Source organism: Hemitrygon akajei, chromosome 8 (genome assembly GCF_048418815.1).
Source record: "Hemitrygon akajei chromosome 8, sHemAka1.3, whole genome shotgun sequence".
Classification (NCBI taxonomy): domain Eukaryota; kingdom Metazoa; phylum Chordata; class Chondrichthyes; order Myliobatiformes; family Dasyatidae; genus Hemitrygon; species Hemitrygon akajei.
In genome coordinates, this window is record NC_133131.1 from 107,739,138 (window position 1) to 107,766,309 (window position 27,172).

At 41.1% G+C, this 27,172-nt stretch overlaps 1 protein-coding gene across 2 annotated transcripts in view; it reads right to left on the reverse strand.

The window, feature by feature from the left end:
• The window catches only part of LOC140732146 (adenylate cyclase type 1-like), a 263,389-nt gene that overhangs the window by 84,090 nt on the left and 152,127 nt on the right, over positions 1-27,172 (reverse strand). For both annotated transcript variants that reach the window (XM_073054366.1, XM_073054367.1), the window contains 3 exons: positions 19,470-19,611; positions 6,094-6,249; positions 2,611-2,805 (listed from right to left, as the gene is read on the reverse strand). In XM_073054366.1, coding sequence (XP_072910467.1) covers positions 2,611-2,805; positions 6,094-6,249; positions 19,470-19,611 — 493 coding nt within the window. The remainder of the gene's footprint in view (positions 1-2,610; positions 2,806-6,093; positions 6,250-19,469; positions 19,612-27,172) is intronic.

Genomic DNA, 27,172 nt, shown 5'->3' on the forward strand with positions numbered 1-27,172 from the left:
CATGTCCAGGTGATGGGGATTCCTGACGATGGAAGCTGCTTTCCTGCGACAACATTTCATGTAGATCTGCTCAATGGTGGGGAAGGTTCAATCCGTGATGGACTGGGCCATATCCACTATTTTCATGTGATTTTCCATTCAAGTGCATTGGTGTTTCCATAACAGGCTGTCGTGCAATCAGACAATATAGTCTCCACCACACATCTATAGAAGCTTGTCAAAGTTTTAGTTTTTATGCCAAATCTTTGCAAACTTCTAAAGAAGTGGTGCTGACATGATTTCTTCATTACCACACTTGCGTGTTGTACTCCACCTCTAATCTTTGATGAGGACTGGCTCAGGGACCTCTGTTTTCCTTCTTATGTCAATAACCAGCTTCTTAATCTCGCTGACATTGAGTAAGAAGTTGCTGTCACAGCACACTCAGCCATTTTTAATCTCCCTCCAAAATGCCGATTCGTCACTGCCTTTGATTGGGCGTACGACAGTGGTGTCATCAGCAAACTTGAATATAGCATTGGAACTGTGCATAGCCAGTCATAAGAGCAAAGTGAGTGGTGCACCTGTATTGATGTCATGTGGGAAATGTGATAGCCAATTTATGGACTCTAAGCTTCTGCAAACCACAATCCAGCCAAAGCAGATAGTTGTTTTTAGGATACTGATTGCCTGAAAATTATTAGCCAGAACATTGGAGATAATTCTTAGAGCATAAGACCATAAGACAACGGAGCAAAATTAGGCCACTCATTCCATCAAGTCCACTCCACCATTTCATCATGGCTAATCCCGGAGCCCACTCAACCCGACACACCTGCCCTCTCACCATATCTCCTGATGCTGCAACCAATCAGGAATCCATCAACTTCTGTTTTAAATATACGCACCGACTTGCCTCCACCACAGTCTGAGAATGAGCATTCCACAGATTCACTATTCCCCAGCTAAAAAAATTCCTCCTTACTTCTGTTCTAAAAGGTCGCCGCTGAATTCTGAGGCTGTGCTCTCTAGTTCTGGATACCCCCACCATAGGAAGCATCCTCTCAACTTTATCTAATCCTTTCAGCAGTCAATAGGTTTCAATGAGACCCCCACGCATTGCAAGTTCCAGTTAGTACAAGGCAAAAGCTGCCAAACGCGCCTCATATGTTAACCCCTTCATTCCCAGAATCATCCCCGTGATGTTCCTCTGAACTCTCCCCAATGATAATACATCAAGTGCAGCCTGACTAGAGTTTTATAAAGCTTCAGCATTATCTCCTGTTTTTATATTCTATTCCCCTTGAAATAAATGCCAACTTTGCATTTCAAGTCAAGTCGTCAAATCAAGTCAAATCACTTTTATTGTCATTTCGACCATAAATGCTGGTACAGTACATAGTAAAAATGAGACAACGTTTTTCAGGACCATGGTGTTACATGACACAGTACAAAAACTAGACTCAACTATGTAAAAAAAAAAACCACAGAGAAAGCTACACTAGACTTCAGACCTACACAGGACTGTGTAAAGTGCACAAAAACAGTGCAGGTATTACAATAAATAATAAACAGGACATTAGGGCAAGGTGTCAGTCCAGGCTCTGGGTATTGAGGAGTCTGATAGCTTAGGGGAAGAAACTGTTACATAGTCTGGTCATGAGAGCCCAAATGCTTCGGAGCCTTTTCCCAGATGGCAGGAGGGAGAAGAGATTGTATGAGGGGTGCATGGGATCCTTCATAATGCTGTTTCCTTTGCGGGTGCAGCGTGTAGTGTAAATGTCCGTGATGACAGGAAGAGAGACCCCAATGATCTTCTCAGCTGACCTCACTATCCGCTGCAGGGTCTTGCGATCCGAGATGGTGCAATTTCCAAACCAGGCAGTGATGCAGCTGCTCAGGATGCCCTCAGTGCAACCCCTGTAGAATGTGATGAGGATGGGGGTTGGGAGATGGACTTTCCTCAGCCTTCGCAGAAAGTAGAGACGCTGCTGGGCTTTCTTTACTATGGAGCTGGTGTTGAGGGACCAGGTGAGATTCTCTGCCAGGTGAACACCAAGAAATTTGGTGCTCTTAATGATCTCTACTGAGGAGCCGTTGATGTTCAGCGGGGAGTGGTCACTCCGTGCCCTCCTGAAGTCAACAACCATCTCTTTTGTTTTGTTCACACTAAGAGACAGGTTGTTGGCTCTGCACCAGTCCGTTAGCCACTGCACCTCCTCTCTGTAAGCTGACTCATCGTTCTTGCTGATGAGACCATTCTTTACCACAGACTATTCCTGTGAATTAATCTTCTGGATTTTCTTTGAAAACTCCATACAAGACCCTAGGCAACGTATATTGGGAACAAGATATATATACACAAAATAAATCTTGTCTCACGCAGGCAAACTAGGGCTGATTCCTGAATGGCAGTCAGCTTTGGGACTGCTGGATGATTATTCCTATTCAGTCCCCGGGAGATATTGAGACAAACTGTAGATCAAAATGGATGTTTATAATGCAATCTTCCTAACTTTACCAAATGTGCAGCACCTAAGCAACTGAATAAAAACACAGAAGACTTTGGGCACTATCCAAACCTTTAAAACAAAATTTAAATGGTTATTTGACTTTATAAACATAACTTACTTTTTTCTCCCTTTCACTTTGTTTGTATGTTAAAGTAACAAAATGTAAATCTGCCATTTCAGACTCTGTTTGCCGAGCTTCAATTAAGCGACTGATGTATCGATTCACTCGAGTTCCTGGAGTGTTATGTATAACATTTGTGGAAAATGATGATCGATTCCTGACTTTTTCAGATGCTGTCCTCAGTGCTCTTCTCTGTGAATAAAACAAGATATTTAAATTAATCATGGGCTGAGAATGAATTGTTCTGCTACAATTCTAACTCGGTTTGTGATTCCTCTGCAGAGTACCAAAGTCATACATTCAGAACATTATTACCACATGAAGATTAATACACCAGGTCCCAAAAGATGCCATTGTTGTACTTCAGGGAAAGTTCGAAGTAAATTTGTTATCAAACTACATTTATATCACCATTTACGGTGTATTAATTTTCTTGCAAATATTCACAGCAAATAGAAAGAAACCCAATAAAATCAATGAAAACTGCACACAATATCAGACAAACAACCAATGTGGAAAAGCAACAAACTGTGCAAATTCAAATAAGAAAAATAATAAATAACTAAATTATATTAAGAATGTGAGTTAAAAAGAGTCCTTGAAAGTGAGTCCATATGATGTGAATCAGTTCAATGTTGGGGTTGATGAAGTTATCCCCACTAGTTCAAGAGCCTGATGGATGAAGGGCAATAACTGTTCCTGAAACTGGTGGTGTGGGACCTGAGGCTCCTGCACCTTCTTCCTGACGACAGCAGTCAGAGAGACCATGGCCTGGATGGTGGGGATCCTCGACGATGGATGCTGCAATGACGATGTGCTCATTGGTGAGGAAGGTTTTACATGTGATGGAATGGGCTATATCCACTACATTTTGTAGGCTTTTCCATTCAAGGGCATTGGTGTTTCCATACCAGGCTGCAATACAACCAGTTAGTATACAGTCCATGCTGATTCTTCACAAATTTCAAAGAAAGTAGAGGCCCTGCTGTGTCCTCCTCATGATGGCACTTATGTGCTGGATGCAGGACAGATCCTCTGAAATGATGATGCTAAGGAATTGCCGACCCTTCCCACTTCTGATGTCCCTGAAGAGGTCAGACTCATGGGCCTCCAATTTCCCCCTCCTGAAGTCAATAATGACATTGAGTGATAGTTTTTAATGGCACCACTCAGCCAGATTTTCAATCTGCTTCCTATATGCTGATTCGTCACCACGTTTGATTCAGCCGACAACAGTGGTATCAATAGCAAACTTAAGTATGACAGTGGAATAGGACAGGCGGAGCTAAGTAGTTATGGCGCCCAACGGCAACTCCTTTGCTTGCATCTTTGAAAACAGTTCTATTTCCATCTTTAATATCTCTATTTTTCCCTTTCAGGGTTCCTTTGAAGAGCCTGACCTGGAGTTACACGCTGACTACGGTTCTTTGTGGGAATGGGACCTGCTCTCGGGGTTCCACAATTGGCCACTATTCGGCATGCCAAAGCCTCGGCCTAAGATTTTGGCATGGATTCAGAAGCCTGGGATCTCGAGGAACTGGAGACGGGTGGATCAAGGGTCGGTGTCGCCACAGGAGACCCATGTGTCGTTGAGGGAGTCGGAACATCTGCTGTGTGCCTGGGGACCCGGGATCTCTGTGATCTTCTGGCACCGAGCTCAAAAAAAGCGACGTAACGGGCTTTTAACATCATAAACCAGTGAGTTGTTTATTGTGTCTCCCTGCTCGTTGGAAAATGGAGTAATCTCTTTCTCCCTTATTAGAAGGGGGAGAAGGGGGGAGAGAGGGGGGGAGAGAGGGGGGGAGAGAGGGGGGGAGAGAGGGGGGAGAGAGGGGGGGAGAGAGGGGGGGAGAGAGGGGGGGAGAGAGGGGGGGAGAGAGGGGGGGAGAGAAGGGGGGGAGAGAAGGGGGGAGAGAAGGGGGGGAGAGAAGGGGGGGAGAGAAGGGGGGGAGAGAAGGGGGGGAGAGAAGGGGGGGAGAGAAGGGGGGGAGGGGGAGAGGGAGAGGGAGAGACTGCAGCATGTCAAATTATTGGGTGAACAATGTAACTGCAAGTCTGTATCTTTGCTATTGCTTTGCACACGCTTGATTGCTGGTAGCGGGTGCCCTTTATTTTTGCTGGTGAGGGAGAGGGATTGTTGCTGACTGCCGCTTATGCGCAGGAGGGAGGGGAGGCTGGGGGGGGGGGGACTTTGGGGTTCCAGCATTTAACAGTCATTCATTCTTGGGGCACTTCTCTGTTTTTGTGGATTTTTGCAAAGAAAAAGCATTTCAGGATGTATGTTGTATACATTTCTCTGACATTAAATTTTACCTTCGAAACCTTTGAGGGGATAAATAAGGGGAGCAATGAAAAGATCAGGAGGCATGGACAGTTTTAGGTGTCTTGAAAAGTAATGCACCTTTAAGAGTATAACATTGGAAAAGAAAGAATATTCATGGTGGAGCACTTGCAAATGCAAGATTTTCTACTGAAGATTATCTTTGAAGAATAATAACAAGAAATATTCTGCATGTGCAATATATAGAAATACCATTTGACAGCGAGGATTCCAAACACAAGCAAATTTACTTCACAAGCACTAAAGATCGAAGATTAGCTTTATTCGTCACATGTACACTCAAACATTGAAACCTACAGTGAAGTGCATTCACTGAGCACGCAGCATTCTGAAGATACCTGGGAGCAGTAAGGTGTTTCCTCTAGAGGGGCATTCCAGAACTAGATGACAATCTCATGAAGAGGGGTCAGCCGCTCATGACTCAATAGATTGTGTATCTTAGGAGTTTTCTTTCAGGTTAATTTTGGATGCAGAGCCATTTATATTCAAAACCAAAACAAGCAGATATTCAGACTACTAGCTAATCAAGGGTTATGGAGATTTGGAAGAAAACAGACAAGATCACCACAGCTACAATGCCTTTGCATGGTAGATTATCTCATCATTTGTTCCTTGTCTACTTCTATTTCTTATGTTTATTTTTTCTTAACACAAATTCTATCACTTATTTAACTTCTTTAATTATTTTATTCTCATATCCTCAGAAAGGATGAGATTGTTGAAACCTTTTCTGTTGCTATGATTTAAATACAAACAAGCCATTTTGATCATGCCAATAGATATTTAAATATCCTAATTTGCTGCACGAGCCTATATTTAGATTCGAATTAGTGTCTTCCTTTTGTTGATGTTCATCCACATCTGTGCAACGGCCATTTAGGAAACATATAACAAAACCTCTTCCACTTCATGCCAGCTGGGTAGGGTGATGAGGGCAAAAATAAATAGCAGCTTTTTAATCAGCACAATGGCATGCTGAGAGACTGCTTCACAAGGACCTATAGAAAGCAATGACTTTCAAAAGGATAAGTATGAAAAGGGGAAATAACATTTCCTTCTCAACACAGGATTTCATTAGCTTAAAGCCATTAAACACATCAACAAAAATTAGAATAAAAGTATTCAGATGCATTGTTTACCTTGTCATCATCTTCACATGTCATCACATTGGAAAAGGGGATTTCGGCTTTGAACATCTTTCGACAGTGCATGAGTTGGACTAGTAAGTAGCACACCGTTTTAAATTTCATCCTCTTTGCTGGCTTTATGTCTGAAAGGATCAAGCCTGGAAAAATCTGCCAGAAAGTAAAACAAAAATCAATACATATTTGCCACAGCTCTAACAGTGCCATTTTAAGTCAAAGTTACGTTTCATAAGGTTTCCTTTCACCTCACACCTGGACTCAAGCACAATTCAATAATATAGCAAGGGATCTGTGAACTTAAATGTAAATGGGATTCAGATCAGGAGACATCAGAATTATCTTCACGTAGGTGTTCTGAATCTACATAATTTGCCAGTAAGTGGCCAAGGTACAAACTTTTTGTATTGATAATAGATGGATTAGGTGAATGAAGTAAACAGATTTGAAGCATGATGGGAACAGAATGAGTTATTGAGATTGAAATGGCTTGTTAGATGGAGATAGTTTCTATCTGTGTTGTACCAACAATTTATTTCCAGGTGTAGTACAGCTTGAGAGGATGGAATTTCACTCTGGCTCACTAATGGAGTAGAAAAGGTTTTTTGGGGATTCTGACCAGCGAGCAATTGGCATTTGCGATTGATTAGCAGGAACAAATTAAAGGAAGTCAGGGGCAAGTGCAGCAGCAGTCATATGAGTGGACAGAATTAGAATGATGAATTTGAGGATTCAGCGAAGAGAAGCTTCGGTTAAAAAAAGCAAACAAGAAAAGCTGTAGGTAGAGCTTTCCCCCTTCCTTCTTTACATTTGCTCAGTTAGAACTGTAGAGATGGCAGGTATGATAATTGAATGCTCCTATTGCAGGATGTGGGAAGGCAGGGAGACCCCCAGTGTCCCTGAGGACTACAACTATGAGAAGTGCATCCCACTGCAGCTTCTAACCAACCATGTTAAGGAATTGGAGCTGAAACTGGATGAACTCAGGATCATTCGGGAGGCTGAAGAGGTGACAGATAGGACATATAGAAAGGTAGTTACATCCAAGGTGCAGGACACAGGAAATTGGATGACAGTCAGGAAGGGGAAAGGGGTTAAAGAGTCAATGCAGAGTCTCCTGTGGCCACCCCCTCAACAACAGGTATATTACTTTGGATATCACTAAGTCATGACCTAATCGGGGAAAGTCACAGTGACTGGGCCTCTGGCACTGAGTCGGCCTCTGTGACTCAGAAGGGAAGGGAGGAGAAGAGGCACGCTGTTGTGATAGAGGATTTATTTGTCAGGGGAATAGAGAGGAGGTTCCCTGACCAACATGGGAGGTTCATGGGCAAGAATGAGATTCCCAGTTAGTATATTGCCTCTCAGGTACCAGTGGCCCAGGATATCTTGGATCGAGTTATCAGCATTCTCAAGTGGAAGGGTGGATAGCCAGAAGTCGTGGTCCATGTACCAATGATATTGGTAGGATGAGTGATGAGGTTCTGCATAGGGAGTTTAGGAGCTGGGTGCTAAGTTGAACGGCAGGACCTCTAAGGTTGTGATCTCAGGATTGTTACCCCTGCCACATGCTAGTGAGGCCAGAACGAGATTATACAGTTTAATACATGGCTAAGGATTTGGTGTTGGAGGGAAGGACTTTTAGATTATTGGGCTCTCTTCAAGGAAAAGTGGGACCTGTACAGAAAGAGCAAACACGAGGAAATCTGCAGATGCTGGAAATTCAAACAACACACACAAAATGCTGGTGGAACACAGCAGGCCAGGCAGCATATATAAGGAGAAGCACTGTTGACATTTCGGGATGAGTCCTGATGAAGGTTCTCGGCCCGAAACATCGACAGTGCTTCTCCTTATAGATGCTGCCTGGCCTGTTGTGTTCCACCAGCATTTTGTGTGTGTTGCCTGTACAGAAAGGACAGTTTGCACCTGAACTGGAAGGGGACTAATATTCTAGTGGGAAGATTTGCTAATGCTGCACGGTGGGGTTTAAACTAGAGCTGCAGGGGATGGGAATCAGAGTGCCAGAACAGTTAATGGAAAGGTTGTGGAGACAGATGTTGGTAAGACCACAGACAAAGTCAAGAATCAAAAGGTTGAGCATGGTGCGACTAATGTTCTGAGCTGCATATATTTCAATGCAAGGAGTATTGTAGGAAAGGCAGATGAGCTCAGGGAATGGACCAACACCTGGAATTATGATATTGTAGCCATTACTGAGACTTGGTTGCAGGAGGGGCAGGACTGGCAGCTTAATGTTCCGGAGTTCTGTTGTTTTAGATGTGACAGAGCAGATGCGATTAAAGGAGGGGGGTACATTAATGGTCAGAGAAAATGTCACACCATTGATCCATCTGGAGAGACTGGGGGATTCGTCTAGTGAGAAAGTGTTATGGATGGATCTGAGAAATAAGAAAGGTACGACCATGTGAATGGGACTGTATTACAGACCACCAACAATCTTAGGGATTTCGAGGAACAAATTTGTAAAGAGTTCACAGACTGTTGCAAGTTTGTTATAGTAGGTGAATTTAGTGTTTCAAATATTGACTGGGATTCCCATGTTGTAAAAGGACTAGATGGGATAGAGTTTGTGAAATGTGTTTAGAAAAATATACTTAATCAGTACATAGAAGTCCCAATGAGAGAGCGTGCAATACTGGATCCGCTGTTAGGGAATGGGCAGGTGACTGAAGTATATATTGGGGAACATTTTGCATCTTGTGACCACAATGCCATTAGTTTCAAAGTAAATATGCAAAAATATAGGTCTGGCACATGGCTTGAGATTCTGAATTGGAGTAAGGCTAATTTTGATGGTATCAGAAAAGATCTGGCAAGTGTGGATTGGGACAGGCTGTTTTCTGGCAAAGGTGTACTTGGTCAGTGGGAAGCCTTCAAAAGTGAAATTTTGAGAGTACAAAGTTTGTTAAAGCCTATCTGAATAAAAGGAAATGATAACAATTGTAGGAAACCTTGGTTTTCAAACGATATTGAGACCCTGGTTAAGAGAAAAAAGGAGGTACATAGCAGGTAGGAACAAATGAGGTGCTTATGGATTATAAGGAATACAACAGAATACTTAAGAAAGAAATCAAGAGGACTAAAAGGCAGCATGAAGTTGCTCTTGCTTTCAAGGTGAAAGAATATCCTAAGGGATTCTGCAGATACAGTAATGTTAAGAGCAAAAGAATTACAAGGGACAAAATTGGTCCTCTGGAAGACCAGCATGATAATCCATGCGTGGAATCAAAACAGATGGGGGAGATCTTAAATAATTTTTTTTGCATCTGTATTTCCATAGACACAGAATCTATAGAAGTGAGGCAAATTGGCATTAATTCATGGACCCTGTACAGATTACAGAGGAGGAGGTGTTTGTGATCCTGAGGCAACTCAGGATGGATAAATCCCCAGGGCCTGACAAGTCCTCAGACCCTACAGAGGCAAGTACAGAAATTGCCGGGTCCCTAGCAGAGATATTTAAATTATCTTTAGCGACAGGAGAAGGACCAGAGGATTAGAGGATAACCAATGTTCCGATGTTTAAAAGAGGCTCTAAACATAAACCAGGAAGTTATAGACAAGAGAAAATCTGCAAATGCTGGAAATCCAAGCAATACACACAAAATGCTGGAGGAACTCAGCAGACCAGGCAGCATCTAGGAAAAGAGTACAGTCATCCTACCAAACGGTTTCTGTCCAAAACGTTGACTGTACTCTTTTCCAAGACGTTACCTAGCCTGCTGAGTTCTTCCAGTATTTTGTGTGTGTTTCCAAGAAATTTTAGGTCGGTGAGCCTGACATCAGTTGTGGAAAAGTTATTGGCAGGTATTCTAAGGGACCAGATAAATATATACTTGAATAGACAGAGACTGATTAAAGATAGTCAGCATGACTTCATGCATGGCAGGTTTTGTCTAACCAGCTTTAGAGAGTTTTTCAAGGATGTTGCCAGGAAAGGGGATGAAGGCGAGGCAGCAGATGTTGCCTACATGGACTTTAGCAAGGCATTTGACAAGGTCCAGTAGGGAGGTTGGTCAAAAAGTTCAGTCACTCAGCATTCAATACGAGGTAGTAAATTGGATTAGACATTGGCTTTGTGGGAGAAGCCAGAGAGTGATAATAGATGGTTGCCTCTCTGACTGGAGGCCTGTGACTAGTGATGTGCTGCACGGATCAGTGCTGGGTCCTTTGTTGACTGTCATTTATATCAATGATCTGAATGATAACGTAGTCAACTGCATCAGCAAATCTGTAGATGATACCAAGATTGGAGGTGTAGTGGACAGCAAGGAAGGCAATAATGGTTTGCAGAGGGACCTGCATCAGCTGAGAAAATGAGCTGAAAAATGGTAGATAGAATTTAATGTTAGACAAGTTCAAGGCTTGCACTTCAGTAGGGCCAACCAAGGTAGGTCTTACACAGTGAAAGGTAGGGCACTGAGCAGTGTGGTAGGACAAAGGGATCTCGGAATCCAGGTCTACAGTTCATTGAAAGTAGTTGCAAAGAAAGCTTTTGGCACATTGGCCTTCATAAATCAAAGTACTGTGTATATGAGATGGGGTATTATGTTGAAGCTGTATAAGACATTAGTGAGACATAATTTGGAGTATCATGTGCAGTTTTGATCACCTACCCACAGGAAGGATGTAAACAAGGTTGAAAGAGTACAGAGAAAATTTACAAGGATGTTTCCGGGTCTGAAGGAATTGAGTTATAAGGAAAGATTGAATAGGTTAGGAATGTATTCTTTAGAACATAAAAGATTGAGAGGAGATTTGATAGAGGTATATAAAATTATGAGGGTATAGATAGTATTAATGTAACCAGACTTTTTCCACTGAGGTTGTGTGGGACCATAACCAGAGGCCATGGGTTAAGGATAAAATGTGAAAAGTTTAATGGCGAGATGAGGGGAAACTTCTTCACGCAGAGGATCGTGAGTGTGTGGAATGAGTTGCCAGTACAAGCTGTGCATGCGAGCACAATTGCAACATTGAAGAGAAGTTTGGATAGATACATGGATGGTAGGAGTATGGAGGGCTAAGGACCCGGTGAAGGTCAATAGAAGTAGGCCGTTTCAATGGTTTCAGCATGGACTCGATGGGCCAAAGTGGATATATTGTCCAGTAGCCTACTCCTGTCCCAAAAATAATGTCACTGGACTCTGTATTTGAGTTTTGGATGTTCACATACTGATTTTTAAGAAAAAGAACTTCCAAAACTCAAATACAGAGTCCAGTGACATTATTTTTGGGACAGGAGTAGGCTACTGGACAATATATCCACTTTTCCAAACTTTTGATTGATTAATTTGGTCCATAAAGAAATGATCTAAAAACTATTCCAAAAATGAATTCAAGCTCTGATTAAAATATATTATGCCCATCAATATTATATTCTACAATTATCTTACTGAAAATAAAAGTAACCTAAGTATTCTAACTTATTTTAAAATTTGTAACTTTGAATTGAATTCTGCAGCTATCAGATAATTCTGAATTCAGGTTTGTCATCTTCTTAAAAATCTAAACACATCGATCCCATTCTCCTCTCCCTTCTCAAGAGAATAAATTATTTTACTGAGTAAGAAGCATGTAAATTTAAAATCAACATTACATTTCTCTCTTTGATACTCCATTAGTTCTATATTACCCAACACTGAGGTGTCAACTGATTTTACAACTTATGGGCTCACTTTCAAGGACTCTACAACACCTGTTCTCAATATTATTTATTACTCATCTATTATTATTATTTTGTTTTTCTTTTTATACTTGCACAATTTATTGTCTTTTGCACCTTGGTTGTTTATTGACCTTTGTTTGTGTGTAGTTTTAGCTTAATTGATTCTACTGTGCTTCTTTGTGTTTATTGTGAATGACTGCAAGAAAATAAATCTCAGGGTTGAACATGGTGACCTATAAGTACTTTGATAATAAATTTACTTTGAACTTATTTCAGCACCAGATACAAGTTCAACATTTTTCCCTATGGTAAAGCCAATTAGTTTTCAGCTATATTGATGAAACGATTTAAAAAGAATTAACTACCCTCAGATCTATTTTGCATAATTCAATAAAATTCAAATACTGCAGGTTTTCCTTATTTTTTTATTGAGAACTGTGAACATATGTGAAACCTTACTCTCTCTGTATACAGGAGTGGAATTTGGAGATCATTTATCAAAGAAGTGTCTGAAGTTTATCAATGATATTCTGTGCAGAGTTATTGAAATAATAAAAAAAACCCACTGCTCTAATTACATCCTTGAACATTTATAAACTCATTGATTTCCAAATTGTTTGTCTTATTGGAAACTTGTCAATTTACTTAACTCTCGATATAGTATCTGAATATTTAAGTGGCAATCAACTTTTCACTTCAGAAAATAATAGCAGTAACAGTAGGTGATGGTGCTCCAATCAGTGGTGTCTTAACATTAAGGAAGCCACATATTTGGGAAAAGAAACAGATGAACAGTTTGCATTTGTACAGTGCCTTTAATTTGGTAAAAATCCCAAGGCACGGATAAAAGCTTTCTAAATCAGAGAATTATACTGAGTCTTGTGAAACAGATCTCTATGACACATTGGTCAAGGGTGTATGCTTGAAGGGGAATTTTATTTTTAAGTGATGCAGAGAGAAAGCCAGAGATGTTTAAGAAAGATTTCCAGAGATTAGAGCCGAGTTGAAGGTGCTTTTCCAATTATTAGCACTACTGAATAGTAGTTCCATTATCTACTGTATGTAATGTATATACATATATACAGAACTATGCAAAAAAACCTTAGGTACTCTAATTTTTTTATAAGGTTTGTTTTAGATGTTTATTTTTTGTCTTCTGTATTAGTGTGTCAGTAGAACACAGAGAATTTTAGATTTCCGAACACTGATTTTCCAAAATATTGAATGTTAGAGAATTTTTTTGTATTTCTTTAAAGAAAGTAACATATTAAGTGATAGACCACTTTTCAAATAAAAAGTTGATTGCTTTGTACTAGGTATCTAGTCAAGTCAAGTCAAATCAATTTTATTGTTATTTAACTATATACATGTAAATAACCATATGATGTATATAGAAATGAGATGTTTCTCCGAGTCAGGGTGTAAAGCACAGTAGTACACATAACGCACACCAGTAGTACACATAACACACATTACACATGATAACTTATGAAGGTAACAATAAAATCTAGAGGTGACTTACAGATAAATAACTAAGTGTGTTAATGTTAAATATTGTAAGGTACAGAACAATCTGCTGGTGATACTTCAAATATGATGCCACAGGGTTTCAAGAAGCCTGATGGATTGAAGGAAGAAACTGTTTCCCATCCTGACCAGTCCTGTTTTTATACGTCGTAGCCTCCTGCTTGATGGTTGGAAGTCAAAGAGGATGCTGGATGGATGGATGGGATCCATAATAATTCCAAGGGCCCTGCGACAACAATGCTCTTGATAATTGTCCCCGATGGATGTTAGGGGGACCCCTATAATCCTGTCAAATGTTCTCACAGTCCTTTGACGGGCCTTCTGGTCTGATGTTTGGTTGCTCCCATAACAGATGGAAATGCAACGTCAGGATGCTCAATTGTGCTCCTGTAAAACACAGTTACAAAGTGAGGGAGGCTTGCTTGTCTCAAATGTCTTGTTCAGGGAGGTGATATTAAGGGACCTGGTGAGGCCATCTGTGACTTGAACTCTCAGGAACTTGGTGCACATAACTCTCTCTACAGAGATGGTGATGGTTTGTCTGCACCTTCCTGAAGTCCAGAATGATTTCCTTTGTCTTCTCCATGTTCAGGCTTAGGTTGTTCATCTCCCACTAATCCACCAGCTGTTCAACTTCTTCTCTACACTCCATCTTGTCATTGTCCTCGATGAGGCCAACCTCTGTTGTGTCATCCACAAACTTGATGACACAGTTTGAGCTGGGTTCTGCAAGACAGCCATATGTCAGCAGTCTAAGCACATAGCCTTGCAGAGTACCAATGCTCAGCGTAACGGGCCGAGAGACATTCCTGTCCACACGAGCTTAGTGTAGCCTTACTGTTAAGGAGACCATATCCAATTGCAGAGGGAGGTGTTGAGACCCAGTGAGGACAGTTTCCCCACCAGGTTCTGGTGTATTATGGTGTTGAATGCTGAACTGAAGTCTATCAGTAGTCTGAGAACCCATTTTTCAGGTAGGGCAGGACAGAGTGGAAAGCAAAGGCTATTGCATGATCTGTTGATTTATCTGAGCAATAAGTGAACTGGAACATACCCAACACAGCCAGGGGTAAGGCTTTAATATGCTCTATGACCAGCCACTCAAATCATTTCATAATGGTTGATGTTAATGCCACTGGACAACAGGCATTTAGGCAGGTTACTGTCACCTTCTTTGGCACTGGAATGGGCTTCACAGTCTTTCAGATTCAGTTTATTGTCATTTAGAAACCACAAATGCGATGCAGTTAAAAAATGAGACAACGTTCCTCCAGAATGATATCATAAAAACACATGACAAAACAGACTTCACCAGAAAATCCACATAACGTTTGGCAATCCCCGATCCAGAGTCCGGAGAGGCTGCTGCGTATTAATATCACGCTACCATCTTAGCGCGTTCCCCGGAAAGGAGCTCCAATCCCACCAGACAAACAAGACCAAAAACTAAAGCTACAAGACCTGCACAAAACCACATAGTTACAACATATAGTTACAAAATGCAAACAATAGCATAATTGATAAAAACAGACCATGGGCACAGTAAAAATAGTCCAAAAATGTTAAAAGACTAAGTTCGAAAGAAACCACCACACAGTTTCCACAAGTCCTCAGGGTCCTGACTGACTCGTCATCCCACGCAGGCGGCAGAAGGGAATCCCCCGCTATGGACTTCCAAGGTGCCGCCCGATTCAGCCTCGCAGACACAGCACACAATGAAAGCGACCTGGCCGCAGCAGACTCCGAGTCCGTCAAACCTCCGAGCCTCCAACCATCCCCTCCGGCACAGCTTCTCCGAGTACAATCCTCTGCTGAGTGTATTAAGACGGCCCCGCCAACAGCAATCGGCAATGCAACCCCGAGGACTGGGGGCCTGTTCTTCCCAGCAGAGACCTGGACTTCACAGCAGCAGCAGCAATGAAGAAGGTCTTCCTGGAGATTTTCAGATGTTCCTCCATGCTCCCACGTTTGTTTTTCATCTGAGTATGATTGTGCACGGCACCCCACTTCACAAACAACAGATAATCAGCTCTGGAGTGACTGCTGCAAGCTGCATCGCGCCGCCATCTTGGATCATTTTTAGAGCTCAACTTGGCATATTATCAGGCCCCACAGCTTTGCTTGGGTTGATTCTGGCCAGGGTCTTTCTCACCTCAGCTTCAGCCAGATGGAGTGTCTACTCCCCGGGGAGGGGTACATTCCTGACCAGCGCTTTGTTCTGAGCATCAAACCAGGTGCAGAAGACATTCAGCCTCTCAGGGAGTGAAGCATCCTGGTCACTGACGCGCAGAGTAGACTTGTCTGTAATCCTCCAAATCTCCTGCCGCGTGTGCCTCTTGTCCCTGGTATCATAGAAGTGGCTGCACATTCTCTGAGAATTCTCCCATTTTGCCTTCCTGATGGAGCGGGGAAGTTCTTGCTTCACTGAGAGCTGTTGCGTCCCCCAATCTAAAGACAGCATCACAATCCCTCAGTCATCACGGGCCTCTGCAGTGAGCCATGGCTTCTGATTTACCTTCACTCAGATGTGTTTCATGATGGTAACATCCTCAGTACACTTCTCCATGTAGCTGGTCACAGAATCCACATATTCCTCAATGGTTCCCATAGGTAGCAGCCTCCCCGAATATTCTCCAGGTCATATTATCAAAGCAGTCCTGCAGTGCAGAGATTGCACCCTCAGGCCAGGATTTCACCATCTGATTTGGCCCATTTGCTCATTGGTTTGTATGCTTGAATTAACATTACAGATAAGTGTTCTGAGAGTCCAATGTGGGGTCAAGGGACTGCATTATAAACACCTAGTATGTTCGTATAACTAGGCCCAGTGTATTTTCATGTCTGAAAGCAAAATTAACATGTTGGTGGAATTTTTTAGGTAGGACTGATTTTAGGTTTGCATTGTTAAAATCGCCTGCAATAATGAAGATACCATGGGGGTGTTTGGCATGAAAGTCACCTATGGCGCTGTAGAGCTCACACATCACGACTGGCATTTGGAGGGTGGGGGGTATATGCAACCCAGTGCATGATAACAAACAAGATGATAATGAGTTGAATGAACTAAACTGATTAACTGAAACAGAAACAGGTGCAGAAGGGATCAAACTGGGTGAAGGACAACCAAACTAAAACTAAAACCAACCAAACTAAAACCTTCAAATCATCAATTCTTACCCCATGGCAAGAGTGAGCATAGCAACAAGACACAAGGTGGTCATCCTACATCAGCAAGGTCTCTCCCAAGCAGAAAGTTTGTGGCAGGCAGAAGTTTCAAAATGTGCTGTCCAAGCTCTTCTGAAGAAGCACTAAGAAATGGGCACGACTGAGGACCAGAAACAGAGTGGTTGGCTACAGAAGCAGAGTGCAGCAGAACGAAAGATACATCAAACAGACGTCCCTTCTAAATCGGAAGTCCAGCACTGCTATAAGCTCGGAACTCACATAAACCATTGAAACACAAGTACATCCCTCTATAGTCCAGAGAGGAGGTTCCCTGCAAGTTTGGGACTGAATTTCTGCAAATGGAGTTGGTGATCTGGTCAGAATTATCAGAATCCTCAATGCTGAGAAGTACAAGCAGATTCTCATCCATCACACAATACCATTGGGGAGGTGTCTGACCGGTCCAAGTTTCTTTCTGCGACAGGACAGTGACCCCAAACACACCATCATGATCACAAAGAACTACCTTCAGTGAAAAGAAGAATAAGGAGTTCTGTAACAGATGCTATGGCCTCCACGGAGCCCTGACCTCAACATCACTGAGGCTGTCTGGGATTACCTGGAGAGACAGAAGCAAGCGAGACAGCCAGAGTCTGCAGAACTATGGCAAGTTCTCCAAGATGTTTGAAACAACATACCAGCTAGTGTACTTAAAGACAAAAAAATGACACACCAAATATTGATTTGATTTAGTTTTTTACTGTTTACTGTTCCTTATAGTAAATTTGTTATTTAGAAACTTTTCATTTCATTAGTTTTGAAAGACTGCTTTACAGAATTTTTTTTACATGTGCCTAAGACTTTTTCACCTTCCTGTATGTACCGTATATATATATATATAATGCATTCTATATGGATTTGGAGTTTATAGGTAAACTGGGAGGAGTGTTGTGTCTTTAATATTTCAGTAACATTTTGAGTAATATTGTAAATATATTGTTTGATTAAGGTTTCCTTGTTGTTTACATAATGCATTATGGGTTATATCTAAAAGTACATGAATGACATATGTCTTCACACCACCATGTTAATTGTATGTATCTCGCTAAACTAGACACGAGTTACCCCGGCATTCTCTGGCATTCCTCTTGATTTAATTCCTGGAGTTACAAAATATAACATAAAGGTGAGCTGTATGCCAGCTTTATGAGCTGCATCTCCAGAATTCAAAGAAAATTATCAAAGTACATACATTTGGAAATTTTACATGTTGCCCGCAGAATGTCACCGGTTACCATGGTTTACCAGCGCCATATTGCATTCAACATATAACAACATATTCGGTCTCAGAAATACATTCCACTATAGTAGTGGCATGAATTTTTAAAACTGAATGCACTGATGAGCAACTTTTGAAAACAATCTATAGCAGGAAAATTGATACCGGTAAGCTGTATGGTTTCTTATGAAAAACCACCAAGATTACATTTTGATTTAGGAGTCCCCACAGATGTTACTTCTTGTGTACAGTAAGGACAACCCTGTGCATTGTTTTCTGAAGTCTAGATGAATGGCATTTCCCACTTACCCAAATCTTACAGGCTTGGGGTGGTTAATTGAAACTATTAAGAAATTTTCATCCAAATTATTCAGCATTAACAAACCTATGCTGCAGATATTTCTAAAAAAGATTCCCCTTTTTACAATATTACCTAAAATTTAGTCAGTGGCATTGAACATTTCACACATTCAGCCTCAAAAATTAATTCCACTATTGTTGTGGCTTGATTTTTTTAAAAACCTGAGTGCAATGCACAGATGTGAAATGTACTCTTCCATATTGTGCAATTAATGAACATTTATTGCTACCCTCCTTTACCTCATTGTCAAATTTTAAATTGGAAACTTAAAAATTTCAGAATAAATTGAATCCTGAGTTATATTAATAAATGATCTATGAGCAGCTGGAAAACAAAAATATAATTGCCGAACGGAGCTATCAAGTAACGATACAGTAAATCCACAAACAATGAATGCTAATATGTGAAATTGCTGCATAGAGTCACATCAATACTAGGTCTGATGCACACACCAAATTTATGTCTCAAGTGAAAAATATTCCAATTGAACACTCTTTCCAAGAACATTAAAAACTGCATAAAAATACATGATGCAAATTTAATACTAATTCTTCCTGAAAGAAGCATTTCACATCTTTACCAATAAATAAAAGCCATTTTAATGTAATCTGAATTGTAAAAATATAACAGCATTGTATTCCTACAACAATAGTCTCTCAGAGGCAGTTTTCTGCATTTTATATTATCTCATTTACTGTGTTTTATATTAATTTAGTTTACAGACCTTAATGTTCTTTCTTTTGCCCTTATATTAAATACATTTCCAACAGGAGGATTAATTAAGTTGAACAGAATCATGTTTTAATCTTGCTTTTAAAACTCACCAAAGAGGGCCTTTAGAGGAAATATATCGCTGTTCAAAAACTGCTCCCGGAAACTTCATATTTTGCTGCACCCTGAATAAGTAGAAGTGTTGTTTCTAGGTCTTCAAAAACAAAACACTAGTTTGCTTCCAGCTCATTCAAATTTCCCACAATGCATCGTTGAGGATTACTTCCCACAGTCCTCTGCTGCACAACTCCCCCATCAACCCAAAACTGGGGATTTGGAGTAGACCACCTGTTCGATGCCTGAAACTTATTGCTAAGCTCTGGTCTCATGAGACCTTGGCTCTCTCCTAGATACCAAGAGGGAAGTGTGTTTGTGCTCTCTGGCTTTGAATCTGTTTTGTGCCAAAAGTCACAGAATGGGCCCATAAAGGAATCAAGCTTTAAAGTTCAGAAACATAATACTTAAATTCTTGTAATTTTGCATAATTCAGAGGCTAGAATCTCAGTTGCATTTTGACATTTCAATGTACTATTTCTGGAGGTAAATATTAATGAAACCAGAGATTTATTTTGACTCACTTTCCTTCGATGAGAGGGCACAATGAAGAAGGTTTCAATGTTATGCTTTTTAAGGAAACTGTTTCTCTCATGCCCATATCCTGCTTCAACTTCATAATCTCCATTCAGGCACTCCAAGGTGGTCTTTGTTATATGAACCTTTCTACAACCAAAGTGAAGACATAAACAAAGGTAACACTGCAGCCAAACTGTTTATGAACACAAATTATGAAGGCCACTATTTATTGCTCTTAAATCATCTGAGACTCACAGACCCTGTTGACATTTAACCCAAGCCAATGCAAATAGCTAAAAATGGCATCAAACCCCTTTTAAGGTTCTCCTTTTTTGCCAGAAATATTGAAAATGTCTTGACGTCAAAATAGCAGTGTTCCAGAAAAGTTATGGTAATGTAGGTATTTATGTGAAATGTTGATAAAAGCAGTTTTGCTAACAGCTAGAAGCTTCATAGTCAGAATGATCAAGGGTGATGAATATCATTCACTTTTGTGTATTACTCATGACTACTTTAGTTCAGGAATATTCTTTGAATTAATATTAAGTAAATATATATCACAGTCATATATATAATCAGTAAATAAATTGCACAGAAAAATAAATGGCTTTTCCAGCTAAGTACCCACTTTGAAGTTGCTTTAAAAATCTTTTGATAGGGGGCAGATTTATCTTACTTTCATTAACAAAACAATAATCCTAATCTGGTATTGTATTAAGTTTCTGATAGTCTGTATCTTGCTTCATGAAGCAGTTGGTAATTATCTGCAGGAGAACACAGGGAAATGGAAGAATCCAACTGCACAACATTAAACAAATTAACTATTGGGATTTACATAAGATGAACTGGTTCAGAAAAGAAATCAAGTAGGACTCTTATTTCAGCACCACCTGATTGAAAATGTACTTACCCCAGACCAAGGCATAATTACCATCATTTCCGGGCCATTTCACATTTTAAAATTCAGCTGGCCATATTCCTGAGTGAGTCATGCTTACATATCTGGCATGATGTGGGTGAAATTAGATTGGGTTATCCCCAGAACAACCATCATTGTGCAGCATCTGATTGGGGAACTTCCCTACAATTCATTCCCTTACCTGCCTTTATTTTGACATACCCATTCTGCACCTCCAGTACCTGATAGGTCCGACTGAAGCCACTGATCCTCTCATTGGTCCAGGTACTGAACTCCCACACTCACCAGGTTGTGTCCCCTACCTCAGTGACTGGCAGGGCATCTGACAAGCTCTCACACACACTGTTTCTAAACCTAATTTCCTAAATCCTGATCCAGTGACTTTCAAGGCATACGATGAATTCACCGTTCCCTGTACTCCATTTCCCTACATTACTTCCCAAACCACTGACCCACAGGCCACCTGTCCATGATTCCTCTTCCTCCATCAAGGCAAGCATCATATTCACTGGCCTGTAGTCCCACCTTGGTTACTGAGTTGGTTGCTGTACACCAATTAGGCAAGTTCCCTAAACCCCATCCCTACCTTGACTGGAGACAGCAGTTTCAACAGGAGAGAGACAGAACTGGATGTGGAGGATGAGATGTGGAAGGCAGGTGAAGGAGACTGGGGCAGGGGAAACAAAGACTGCATAAATGAAGCAACAAATTCAGCAAGTCCAAGAAGTCTAAGATAGTGACTGAAGACACAGACGAACTTTGGGCTGTGATAATGGATCCACGTGTTCTGGACCTACAGCAGCCAGAACTTTTTATTCACTGCCCACAATTACACAGATCTTTCATGACAATTTGTGGAACTACAAGGCTTTTTCACTTCTCTAAGTGATGATCAGAAGTATTCAGAAACAATAAAATACAGTACAAACACAAGAAAGTCTCCAGATACTGGAAATCCAAAGCAACATACACAAAATGTTGGAGGAACTCAGCAGGTCAGGCAGCATCTATGGAGCGAATAAAAAGTCAACATTGTGGGCCAAGACCCTTCTTTAGGACTGATAAGAAAGGGAGAAGATGCCTGAATAGGAAGGTGAGGGGAGGGAAAACAGGATTGCTGGAAGGTTACAGGTGAAGCCAGGTGGGTGGGAAAGGTCAAGGGCTGGAGAAGAAAGAATCTGATAGGAGAGGAGAGTGGACAATTGGAGAAATAGAAGGAGAAGGGGAGTCGGGTGAAGTAATAGGCAGGTGAGAAGACTTGAAAGGTCAGAGTGGGGAATAGAGGAAGGGTGTGGGGGGGGGCATGGTTTTGTTAACCAGAAGGAGAAGTTGATATTCATGCCGTTAGGTTGCAGCATACCCAGACGGAATATAAGGGATTGCTCCTCGACCCTGAGGGTGGCCTCATCTTGGCACAAGAGGAAGCCATGGACCGACAAATCAGAACAGGAGTGGGAATCAGAATTAAAATGTTTGGCCACCGGGAAGTCACACTTTTGGTGGATAATGCAGAGGTGTTCAACAGAACAGTCACCCAAATAACGAAGGGTCTCACCAATGTAGTGGAGGCCACATCGGGAGCACCAGACACAATAGACTACCCAAGTTGGAAGGACCATTTGGGGCCCTGAATGGAGGTGAGGGAGGCAGTGTATGGGCAGGTGTAGCACTTAGGCCACCTGCAGAGATAAGTGCTTGGAGGGAGATTAGTGGGGAGGGACTAATGGACAAGGGGATCACAGAGGGAGTGATCGCTGTTGAGCGGGGAGGGGGGAAGGAAAAGATATGTTTAGTGGTAGAATCCCTTTGGAGATGTGGAAATTGTGGAGGATAATATGTTGGATACAGAGGCTGCTGGGTTGGCAGGTAAGGACAAGGTTGACTTTATCCCTATCAGGCGGCGGGAAGATGGGGCAAGCGTGGGTGTACGGAAAATCGAGGAGATGCTGGTGAGGACAGCATCAATAGTGGAGGGATGGAAACTCTGTTCTTGGAAGAAGGTGGACATCTCTGGTGTTTTGGAATGGAAAGCCACATCCTGTTAACAGATGCAGCAAAAGCAAAGAAACTGAGAAAAAGGAATAGCATTTTTACAGGAGAAAAGGTGGGACGAGGTATAGTCGAGATAGTTATGGGAATCAGTAGATTTATAAAAGATGCTGGTTGACAGTTTCTCTCCAGAGGCAGTGATAAAGAGATTGATAAAGGGGCAGGAGGTTTCAGAGATACAGTATGCTGTAAATAATATGATTTTTTTTTAAAATTAGAAAATACTAAAATATTATTTTAAAACACATTCTACTTAAAAGAATAGTAACATTAATTTTCATTAAATTTATGTTTTAAAATGTTTGCTTTTTAATGATCTTCAGCAACCCCCATGAATAGCTGGTGAAAAACGGATGCACTTTCTATCTGGCCCCTCAGCTCAGCAAGATTAGGAGCTACCCCGTGGATTCTGTGCTGACCTCCAGTGTCCTTCATCTTTCAGTGCTACAGTATAAAGGTGCAGACATCCAGATGTATGGAATGAAGCAATGCACGTTCTGAGCAAATAATGCACAATAAATGGTAAGATACTGAATGTAGAGAAAGGACACAATTGGTAAAGAAATACATGGGTAGTGGACCTTACTGTCTAAAGCACAAAATATAAAATGAGAGGTTAAGCAGAAAATATTTAAACATTAATTCACTGCTAGATTACAATGAGCATTCTGAATACCTTCTACAGGAACTAGAAAAGGCACAGACAAGATTGATAAGGACATTGTCTGAGATGAAAGCTTATGGGGAATTCCATAGGGAACCAATGGCTAAATATCCCTAGCCAAATCATGTGCCTCTGACTTCTGCACCTGCACACAGAAACACACAAATCAGAAATGGGATAGAATTCAGCAAATCCCCTCTCCCTGTTAGCTGTTGGATTGATGCTGGAGCCCAGGGGCAGAGCAGTGACACACAAAAGCGAGGGACCAGATGCACTACATCTAAATTTCATCCAGTCCAAAACAGCACTGTCCTTCTTGAAGGTGAGTGTCAACCTTAAACACAAGTGCAAATGAAGATAGGCAGCTTACTTATTTTCTTCCTTATTTACTTATTCTGCACTGTACCTCTAAATAAATAAAACCACATGGAGATTGATTCAATATTCCATTAGCTTGCTCTGCCATTATTTAGTCAGCTTCTTCTAGTTAGGTTATGTCAAATCGTGTGCAAGTATGTCACAGAGATGACTACATGGAAAGAGGCATATCTAAAGTGGTAGCTATCCGCAGGTGTTGGTCTCTGCATTATACTTTGACATATGGCCATCGTAAAACTTCACATTTAAATTCTTCCCTCCATTTACATTCATCACTTTTCTGCATGCAACCAACACATACACAGTTACAAGCCATTGGCTGTCCCTTCTGTCCAGGTAATCATTAAATGTGCAAAAAAGAGAAATAAAAAAAAAACTGGGAGACAATGGTGGATGAGATCAAATTAACACTTGGGGATAAGGCATCTTTACATAAACCGTCCATAATCATATCCATTTCAGACATAGGAGACTCCATGTTTTTTCTCCCTGAAGGATGTGTGGGTGGACAGATTATATGGTTGTTGTTTTTTCTTGTGATGAAAATTTGTCAAATATTCCACCAATTAGCATAATGTATTCAATCTTGTCGTTATTACTTACTATTTAATAGCATACTCCATAATCAACCATAAAATTCACTTGTAAATCACTCAAATTTTTTTCACATGAATTATTAGTTTGTCTGCTGAAGTAATGAACTCTGGGTTTCGTATAATTGTATAGATGTAAGAAACAGGCTGATCTTTCCTTATCTGTATGTTTGTATTGTAATTCTATGAAGTCGAGCAGGGTTTATAGAGAACCACACATACTCCATATCTGCAGCAGGTCAAAAGCTGCCTTTCAGTTTTTGCCCCATCCATTGCTTAGACCATAACAACAGAAGATATAGGAGCAAAATTAGGCCATTTGGCCCATTAAGTCTACGCCACCATTTCATCATGACTGATCCATTTTTCCTTCACCCCCAATTTCCTGACTTCCCCCCATATCCCTTCATGCTCTGACCAATCAAGAATACATCAACCCCTGCCTTAAATATACATAAACACTTGGCTTAAAAGTTCCACAGAATCACAACACTCTGGCTAAAGAAATTCCTTCTCATCTTCATCCTAAAAGGACATCCCTCTATTCTGAGTTGTGTCTCTTGGTTTTAAACACTAACACCACAGGAAACTTGCTCTCCACATCCACTCTATCAAGGATAGGTTTCAATTAGGTTACCTGTCATTCTTGTGAATTCCAGTGAATACAGGCCCAGAGTTATCAAATGCTCTTCGTATGACAAGCCATTTAATCCTAGAACCATTTTTGCAAGCCTCCTTTAAACTCTCTCCAGTTTCAGTACATCCTTTCGAAGATAAGGTACTTCAGATTTTTGTATTTTCTCTCCATTTAGAAAATAGTCAGCCTTGTCATTTCTTCTGCCAATGCACATGACCTATTGTCTGACAATAGGTCATATAATTGTATGACAATTCCTGATGCTGTATTCCATCAGTCATTTCTTTGCCCATTCTCCTAATGTGTCTGTTCTGCTGTAGCCTCTCTACTTCCTCACAACTACCTGCCCCTCCTCCTCTCTTCATATCATCTGCAAACTTTGCAACAAAGTCACCAATTCCTGATGCACCATCAATAACTCACTCTGAGACGTAAAGGCGAGGTATCAGCTTTTATTGACTGGAAGAAGGAACAAGCAGTGATTGACTACCATACTACATCCTGGAGACTGAGAGGCCGGGCTCAGACCTCCATCACCTTTATACAGGGGTCTGTGGGAGGAGCCACAGGAGCAGTCAGCAGGGGGCGTGTCCAGACAGGTATATGTAGTTCACCACATTTCCATTATCCAAATCGTTGACATATAACATAAAAGGAATCAGTCCCAATACAGATCCTTGTGGAACTCCACTAGTTACTGGCAGCCAACCAGAAAAGGCTCCCTTTATTCCCATTCTTTGCCTTCTGCCAATCAGCTACTGCATTATCCATGCTATAATCTTTCCTATAATACCATCAGCAGCTTCATGGTGGCAACTTGTCAAAGTCCTTCTGAAAATCCAAGTACACAACATAAACCAATTCTCCTTTATCTATTCTGCTTGTTATTTCTTCAAAGAATTCCAAAAGATTTCTCAGGCAAGACTTTCCCTTGAGGAAATTTTTCAGACTACTGCCTAATTTATCAGGTGCCTCCAAGTACCCCAAAACCACATACTTAACAATCGACGCCAGCATCTTCCCAACCACTGAGATCAGACTAACTGGCCTATAATTTCCTTTCTTCGGCCTCTCTCCCTTCTTGATAAGTGGAGTGACAATTCTAATTTTGCAGTCTTCAGAACCATTCCAGAATCTAGTGATTCTTGAAAGATCATTCCTAATGTCACCACAATCTTTTCAGCTACCTGTTTCAGAACTCTGGGGTGTACACTAGCTGGTCCAAATAACATATCCAGATGACCTTTCAGTTTCCCAAGAACCTTCTCCCTAGTAATGCTAACTTCATACACTTTATGACCCCTGACTATTTCCACTATCTGTGAATCTACCTTGTATCAGACTTCACTTTGTTGGTGACAAAATATTTCATATGTATTCTAACCTGGATCTCCAAACATTTATCACATTTATTTAAAATCTGTAATGAATCCCATCCTATGTCTAACTCCCTGCTATGGATGACAGATAGAGACTTTTTCTTTCCCTTTTATATTAACTACATTCCATGTTGAATTTTGAAGGTTCTCTCTTGCATAATTCACCTGACATGTGTCATATAGTATCTTCTCATTTTGAATAAAATCTTCTTGGGCTCCAGCCAGGTACAGATATCGATTATAATTGACACTTTGATGAAAAGATCTGCCATCTTCTTCCCATCGGTTATAACCAATGCTTGTACCAGACTGGAAACCGGAGGAGAGCTTATTTGTCATATATACTGGGAAAGCACTAGATCCTTCTTCATCTTTTTAATTGTTTCATTATATTCTTGATCTCTCTCATCATCCAAGGAATCCTGGCTGTGAGAAGTACATTCCCATGCCTGTGTACAGGAAAAACATTTTCTCCTAAAAGAATATTTATCACTTCATTAAATTTGCCTGAATTAAGACTGAGGATAGAGGAAGGACAACCAGGATGAAAAGTTAAGAGGGAGGGGTGAGGTATGAGCTAGGAGGAGGGAAATGATGGACAGATGGACTCAGGTTGTGGAAGGGAAAAGGCAGAGTTGAGAGATAGTGATTTTGGGTGAGAGGTTCATACCTAAAAGAGGGGAAAAAAGGGATTGATGCAGATGGGTGGAGGAGGGCAGGGTGACAGGAGAGACAGCCTGCAAAGTGATATGTAAAGACACAAAAGAATACAGCTGTTGAAATCTGATATGCAAGGAAGTGGATGTGGGATACATGGTGTGCAGATAGAACCAGGTAGGGGAGGCTTCTTAACACTTCTTAATCAAATACCATCTTTTCTTGCCAATTGCAAACCCCTCCTCCCACACATAGAATGGATGCCCTTTTTTTCCCAATATTGTAATGTCTAACATAATCTGTGTTGCCACCCCAGTTGGAGGAGCAACACCTTATATTCCATCTGGGTAACCTCCAACCTGATGGCATGAACATTGGTTTCTCAGACTTTTAGTAATGGCCCCACTCTCCTTCACCATCTCCCATTTCCTT